Below are 8,343 nucleotides of genomic sequence, written 5' to 3'. Positions count from 1 at the left end.
AATGCTTAACCTTGAAATCATTAGTTGTTTCCGCGTTATAAAAAAAAATCCTCAAAAATCTGGGTTAAAATTTCGGGGCGTTACATAATGAAATGAATAGAATCCAAAACACATGCAAGAACACACCTTCAATCAAGTGGAATGCTTGATTGAATCACCGAACCACCCACACAAGGGTCTAAAGATTATTGTTATTGCATATAATCACTTGTAAGGGTGTTGTAAAAATACAAGGCCCTCAAGGCCTATTTATAACAAAAAAGATCACTTGGGGGCAGCCCAAAGTGACTCTTGGGCTGCTCCCAGCGGTCAGATTTATGACCGTTGGGAGCAGCTCCAACAGTCACTTTGGAGCTGCTCCCAAGATTACAAAAACTGAAAAAATGAAAAAAAAATGGAACAGTTAGCTTCTATTGGGCTGACGCCTATTACAGTGAAAGTGCCGAAATACTCTTGATGGGTATTTCGGTTTACAGCAAAATAAATATACATATATGTATATCTTTAACATATCTTAACAGCAACGCCCTCTTGACTCCCATCTAGGGTGGGAGTGTTTCTGTATAATAGCTTATCTGTAGGTTATCTTCTCCTTTTGTATTCTATAAATAGGCCCCTATGGTTAGTTTTTCTTCAATGCGATGTTGGTGCTGCAGTTCTGAAGTTTTAACTTGATGGATTTTCTCTAGCATTGCAAGGACATCCTGGGTTCCATGCTCGTTTATGGAATACCTCCAATACCTGATGAAAAGTGTAATGATGAGGATTACTGAATAATGAGAAATCAACAGTTAGTTAACTATACAAATTATTACTTGCGAGAGATGGTCGTCAACATGGCCCCTGGAAACCAACCCACGGAGATTCTCCAGAAAAACATCATAACCTGAAACATGAGAACAGGTTGATGAATATGACTGGCTTCATACTAGCGGGGGACGTATCACAGTAGTTCCAAGCATAGAAGTCAACCTTGATCATATGCTGCAAATGCTGGAGAACCAACGACTCCATTGGAAACCCAACTGCATGTAAGCTGGACATGTCAGAAATAAGATGAAGATGAAGGCTCATTAACACCACACACAAACACATTAATGAACCCTTAGAATCACAAAATTCAAAGAAAACGATCATTAATTAAAACTTTCAAACTAAACAGGATGCATTATTGCACATTTATATTTGGAAGACAGAAAAACATGTAGAACCAACACTTTAGAGTTTTAAGACGCATATAACACTATTTTGCTACCTTTTAGACTTCAAAAACATTACATACCAGGAGAACAAAACAATTGCCACTTAAGTTTATCTTAAAAAAAAAACACTTATTTCAATTAGAACTTGATGCAAGTTGTCATGCCTATAGCACTTCTGACACAAGTTTTGTAGAACTATGCTAAAACTGAACCATTTGAGTGAGCACAGTCAGAAACCCCTCACCCTAAAGATGAATCCAGTATCCCATGTAAATAAACAACCTTCTGCAAGTCATGCCCGAATAACAAAAAAAAACTGAGTAACATTTTCCTTATTCACAGAGATAACAAAAAGATGTAAACTATGTCACAAGGACTCGGCCAACTGGGTGCTGCACCCGCGTCGACACGGGTGTGTGTGAGGGTGCGGCACCCGGTGCGGTCAACCCGACCCTGGGTGCAGTCAACGCACCCAGTGTCATTTATGTTCAACTTTTGGACTTTATATGTATATATATTTTTATATTTTTGCCGCACCCCCCCCCCCCACCCGCACCCATGTGACATAGGATGTAAAAGATAATTCTCCTATTTGCACCTTGGGATTCTTTCCAACAGCAAAATATATCCATTAGGAGTTACAACATGAATGGCCTCATATGGGTACCTGATAAGAAAATATCAATATCCGTTATTACTTTTAAAACCTGAGTACCAAGATGGTCACAAAGTCATGCCAATCTGGAAATGCAATAACCATATTTAAAAATATTTGGAACTACTGGAAAATATCAACTTAAGAACAGCTATGTACAATCAAAGCATTCATCTAACATAAAAGGAATTCAGATAGATACCCAAACTCTGTAATGACATCCCGACAAGTTCGAGAACCTGTATTCAGTGACTGGTGAAATGTGGTTTGCCTTTCAGTCAGAGTTGGACCCACAAAGGGTGGAAGTAGGAACTGAAACAGCCACATAGGTAGCCGCATATTTTTTCTTCTTGTTATGAGAAAATATGTATCTAAATAACATTTGGCAGGTGGCAAAGGGAGAAAGAAGATGATGTGCCACCTTATGGACTTTGTCAAATACAGATTCTATGAAGATCTCAATTGCTAGCTGCAGGTCCTGTACGCCAAAAAAGATCCATGGTTGTGTGATGATTCATGCTCATTTCATTTATTCTCAGTATATGTGCAAGAGACTTTAAAAGCAGTAATGCTTATTTTGGAAGACATAACAGTTGGAAACATGGAATGACAATTCCTATTATTGAGTGCTGAAACCTGCTAAAGTGCAAAACAGGAACTCTACGTAACAAATATAATGGACTTAAATAATTTATGAATGAAAGGGAAATAGTACTCATGTACAACCTCAATGACTCCACGCCTTCTATCTGTAGTGTGCTGCACCACATCATCCTTGTTGAGGTTTGACTTAGACTGCAAATGAGAAGACTTACGGTTCCCAACGACATCAAGAGATATAGATGCATCCTTCTTTTTTCCTGATGAACCAAAGACGCGGAAAGGAATCCTCATGAAGAATATAACAGGCGAAAAAATCTATAAGAAGATCCTCTTGATCCAAGATACTTGGTGTCTATCATGCTTAGAAAAGTAGGTAGCTCGAGAAAATTGTGAAGATAGAGAAAGAGGAGATGCAGGTTGGCTGTATCATCATCATTTTTCATCCCCAGAAGCATAATCAGAAGTTGATGAAGGATCATATTCAACAGAAAGCTCATGAATAAGTTGGTTGAAAGAAGAAACACCACTGCAATTCAAAAAAAAAGAAAAGTTGACACATAAGAAATTAAAACATTAGAACAAGTGAACCAATAAAGTAAAATAAAGAAAAAGTTGGCAGCCATATTTTCACAGAAGAAATAACATGGTACAGGCGACCTCACTGTATCAGAATACAATAATATTTCCATAAGAAAACATAGAATGATATAAGAGTCCCCTCCTAGCTTGCAGGTAGGAAAGGTAAATGAGCCGAACCCAGGCTGTTTGGGCTTGGCTTATTTAGTTCTAGACCCAGCATGGGAGGACTCATGCTCCTGGAAAACTGAGCAAATTATGAGTTAGTGAGGAGCCCAAGCAAAGACAAGGTGAGCATCATTTTGCTTGTGAAAAAATAAATAAATGTGTTTTATAGAGCATGAACGATGGGATTCAAACACAGAACCTCCCTTTTGCAAGTTATGTACCACAACCAACTTGTCCTGTGCAGTTTTTGTGAAATATGTAACATTTAGATTATATATACATATTATTAGGGGTGGCAAAACCTGACACGGCCCACCAACCCGCCTCTTAGGCGGGTTCGAGTTGGGCTTAAACTAACCTGTTTAATAAACGGGTCGACCCGCCTAACCTGTTTATTAAACGGGTCGGGTTCGTGTTAGGGGTATGCCAACCCGGCTGACCCATTTAATAAACGGGTTAGGCGGGCAGGTCGACCCGCCAACCCGACCTGCCAACCCACCCACCAACCCGCCAACCCGTTTACCCGACCCAACCCATTTATTAAAAGGGTTGGCGGGTCGTGTCGGGTTACCCATTTAATAAACAGGTCGGATTCTTGTTTGCCACAGCCGACCCGTTTAATAAACGGGTCGGGTTCGGGTTGAAGTATGCTGACCCACCAACCCGCCAACCCGACCCGATTGCCACCCCTACATATTATATCCACAGGAGCTAAACACCCTCTGTTTGTGCTTGGCTCGTTTATGGTAAACAAGCTGTTTGGGCTCCGATGGCCGAGCCCAAAAGCAGTTCAATTTGTTTACCAGCTGTACATGCAAGTGTGGTGCACCCACACTTAAAGAAGTAGAATCAAATACTTAAAAGGAAAACACATGTAATTTGAAATTCCACCTTCCTCTACCAGGGGCTTTTCTTTTTCTCCATTTCATAGTATTGTACTTTACATTATAAGAAGCCTTCGAGCAATTTTTTATACATAACGGACTTTGTAAAAGTTAGTCTTTCCTCCATTGCAAGCTCTATCATTTTTAAGCCATCGGACTGAAGTCAATTAACTAAATGCAATATAATTCATCTTCTTTTACCATGTTTTCTTATTCTACATTATAATAATTGATTAAGGTGGAAGCAGAATCTGTTATGCTTTAAAATCTAGAAGTTCTAGCATGTCACTTAGAAAAAAAATTATAAAGAGTGAAAACAAAATTAAATTATGAATTATGACAACATATTTGGAAGTTCCCTTGAAATTATAATCGTTCTCCATCCGCTAAAGATTTTCCTCAAGTCCTATTTTGTTGCATCAATCCACAAATGATGCAAGCGGATGGTGAAACAGCCCAACTAAAAGACCTGAAACAGCCCAAATCATTCTCCATCCTTAAGTATGATTACTTACAATAATTACAACATTGCTTCAATTATCAGTTTTTCTATTTTATAATTTTCTATTCTTTATTACTCAAAATTCAATATCAGTCAATAGTAGAAAAAAGTGAAAGGATACAAGGCCTTGGCACAACAAAACAAGGTTTAAAAACTTGCCAAGACAACCCAGTGACTTAGTTGACTCGGTTCGACTCGGTCACTTACTGGTTCAAACCAGTGAATGACCCAGAAATCAACATAACACGGCTGAGTCATGGGCTGACTTGGTCGAGTCAGACGAGTTTTAGCATGAGTCAGCTCATGCTTATGACTCGATCAAGTCATATATATTGTATATAATTATATAATTATACAAAATATAATATAAATATTATGTACATTATTCATAAAAAAATGGTTATACATATATTAATAAAAGTATACATTAAACATATTATAAAAATAACATATAATGTTAAAGTTGTAAGTATCGTAACGTATCACATGCAATATGATACGATACATATCGTTACTATAAGCAAACGCGATACGATACACACTCGTATCGCGATATGAGTGTGTACTGTATCTGTATCATGTGTATCGTACGATACAACCCTATATTGTGTCGTATAGTACGATACATGATGTAACGTATGATACACCTTCGACGCACCTTAAAAATGATCGAAACTTGTTTTTTATTTTTTGAGTTTTAAAGACATCTTGAGGGTTGACTTTCTCATTTGTGTAGAGGTCATTAGAGGGGTATCCATGAATCCTAGGGGTCGTGTAATGGCCCCAAAAATTTTAACCTTAATTATTTTTTCAATATTAAAATTTTGAGACAAATTTTGTTTTATAAATCAGATCTTATAATGTGAAAATGATTTTAAAAACGGTTAAGACTTTAGGCGAGGTTAGACTAAATATAATAATCAACTCAAAATGTACGAGATATACACATTTCAAACCACGTACAATATAAGACTGAAATATGAAGGGTTGTAATTTTATTTCAAATCAGGGTATAAAAATAATAGTTCAGTCTCTACATGATCAAGTACTTAAAATAAAAAGATTATGACCATCAAGATCGTAAGGAAAGAGTGGACCCTCAATGATGCAGGTCGACCAATTCTTCACTTCAGCTACTCATCATACTTTACTTGTATTACCCGTCATTCATAAAACGGGGTCAGACTCACTAAAGTTTGGTAAAGCAACCCAAACCCAAACTTAAAGAAAACATATTAAGCATTCAAAGGTAAAGATATGATATATTATTTATCAATAATCATGTGATAGACAAGTGAACAATGTCCCATAAGTCATTTATTCAAGCATTCAAATATAAAGTATTTAAAAATATTTCATCACTTAATATTTCATTCAACCTTAACTAACATCATAAAGCATAATTCAAAAGTATTCAAGACATACAAGTCATCACATGAATATATATATATAAGACATTCAGGTCATTGCATCATTTTTATTTGCATTCATAATTCTTATAAACAATAGGTCAAATCATATTTAACCGTTCCAACATGAAACACATGGACATACTTCCCAAATAAATCAGTTAGATATTCATAATACACATCAATCATGATACATAGGTGTGATATATTCAAATCAGACAATCATAATGCAATCATTTGCAATAAAACTATTAAGCGTGATGTGTTATCTACCTAATAAGTCAACCTAGTTATTTATAGGCATAATGTGTCATTCACCTATCCACTAATATAAGCATCTCAATGATAACCTCAAATCAAGATCTAAAATCGATAAGATCTGATTCTCACATATGAGTTCAACATATAATCATGTAACAACCGAAAAACCAAATCCATAGATTCATAATTGGCTACCTCAACCAATTCAGACGATCATCATAATTCATCATAACATTTCATTTAATAATATAAATATTCACAAGATCTACGTCACATCACATGATATAAAAAATATACAACCTCACAAGGAGTTACCGCCCTAGATGAATGGTCTGTCAGGTCTTGAACAATGCACTTCCTCACAGAAATATATCATCTTCGTGGGCTACCTGCTCTTAAACAATGCACTTCCTTGCATAGACTTACCACTCTAGCCAGATTACCTGATCTGGTCATGCACACCCTTATAGAGAATCCATCGAGAACAGTTCATCAACAAGTACCTTATTCAGTGAATACTATTATCAAACATGCATCAATATAATTGACCACTTTCGTGGTCGATAGCCACCAACATGAGCACAAGCACATATACAATCAATTGTCAAATCACAAAATTTTAGGTTATCACTTTGGAGCACCGATACATATCAATTCAATCGACCAAACAAAAAGTTGTGACTCGGGGTTAGGCGAGTGAATGCCTAGGCACAAATGAATGAGTTTGGGTAGTGCTCTTCACTATGGTGTTCAATCATCAACTAATCTTCGAACTGGGGGTCAAAAGACCTTGTCCCTTTGGTGGCGAGGTTTTGCTATGTCGTACGCATGGAGTCGCAATACGCTCCATGACACGTGAGGCTAAGGTATCCGTGCATTGTTGACTTCGGTGATTGAAATTAAAGAAAGGTGACTCTCAATGATACTTAAAGGCTTGGAATTCATTGGTAAAGGCTTTGGGGATGTGCCATGCACCTTATGACCCGCGTTGAATGTTGGTTAAGTCGGTAGTGTCGTATAGGCTCATTTCGGTTTATGACAGTGTACACTTGCTTGTGTATGCAGCAAGATACGTTTGGCCATTTGGTTGGAGATGGTAGCCGGTATGGAACGATTATTCATGTAAGTAGCTATCGGATATGCGACGATCATATCGAAAGGATTTCTTAAAAGAAAGAAAAGTTTGCTAAGTTGAAGTTCTGCTATGTAAGAAAATTATCTATGGGAAACATGTGTTGTGAGGTTGACTAGGCCACGAGGCCTAGTACCGCACAGGCGTTCCTTGGCTTGAAAGGCGAGAAATTTGGCCTTGAAATTTAGCCCGTAACACAGGAGTCTCCTTTGAAGACGTGAAGCATAGAGAGAGAGGTTCTATAATGAACTTATGTCAGGTTAGACCCAACCAGTATAAATTGTGTTTCTTGTATGTGTGTGTGCCTGTGCTTATTTCAAGAATTCAATTTTACACCCCCCATAAGTACTCCCCTCCAAGTGCCAATGCAATGCCCTCAAATAGATCACTCAACCAAAGTGCAGCTGATAATTCTGGGAGTCGAATGTAGATTGTGATAGCATAGTTCATTTCTAATTTAATGGGCATGCCTGGAAACCAGCGACTGGTAACCTACAACCCTCCATCTGCCCTTCCGAGCGATGAGCTTCACGTGGTCTTCACTAGACCCCAAAATCAGAAAGAGTCCATCCTTAAGGATGGAAAACAACCCTCCATTCTTGGCCCTTGCCCCCGCAAAGCTTCTAACATGAAGCCATATTCCAATCTTTTGGCATTGATATCCCCCTCGGCAGCCAACAAGAAGGGTCCACTCCATAGGTTCCATGAGTTGGGAGTACCTTTTTGCAGGATGATGACTTTAGGACACTCAGATTAGGTGGCTGGTCTCATTGCCATTGTTTTGTCTCTGTCCTTCCAACAATGTCTGCCCATGAGGTTGTTGGCCCCTGCTTCAACTTTTGAGGTTGCCACAGATTGCCCTGAGCTTCTAGCGCTAGTTGGCCTGGGTCCTCTCTCGAAGGGGGGCACCCTTGCAATGCCATCGAATGGCCCTCCTGCTTTGCACCCTCT

At 38.2% G+C, this 8,343-nt stretch overlaps 1 protein-coding gene across 1 annotated transcript; it reads right to left on the bottom strand.

Moving 5' to 3' along the window:
• Positions 1-602: 602 nt before the first annotated feature.
• LOC149832110 (uncharacterized) lies at positions 603-8,089 on the bottom strand. The gene is made up of 9 exons (XM_090013162.1): positions 7,863-8,089; positions 2,898-2,986; positions 2,584-2,717; positions 2,279-2,335; positions 2,060-2,169; positions 1,801-1,869; positions 973-1,025; positions 820-886; positions 603-741 (listed from the first exon to the last, which is right to left on the bottom strand). The coding sequence occupies exons 1-9, from the start codon at positions 8,087-8,089 to the stop codon at positions 603-605; spliced, it is 945 nt and encodes a 314-aa protein (XP_089869288.1).
• Between the last annotated feature and the right edge of the window lie 254 nt (positions 8,090-8,343).

The sequence above is a fragment of the Nuphar pumila genome, chromosome 7, assembly GCF_984573655.1.
Source record: "Nuphar pumila chromosome 7, dmNupPumi1.hap1.1, whole genome shotgun sequence".
Classification (NCBI taxonomy): domain Eukaryota; kingdom Viridiplantae; phylum Streptophyta; class Magnoliopsida; order Nymphaeales; family Nymphaeaceae; genus Nuphar; species Nuphar pumila.
This window is presented reverse-complemented; position numbering and strand designations above follow the sequence as displayed.

Bases quoted from the DNA above. Each gene is read 5' to 3' on its own strand.
- LOC149832110 (XM_090013162.1), bottom strand. From the start codon at position 8,089: ATGGAGTGGACCCTTCTTGTTGGCTGCCGAGGGGGATATCAATGCCAA. The intron at 2,170-2,278 runs GTGGCACATCAT...TGGCTGTTTCAG, and splicing joins TATTTGACAAAGTCCATAAG to TTCCTACTTCCACCCTTTGT. The intron at 742-819 runs GCAAGTAATAAT...ACTTTTCATCAG, and splicing joins CATGTTGACGACCATCTCTC to GTATTGGAGGTATTCCATAA.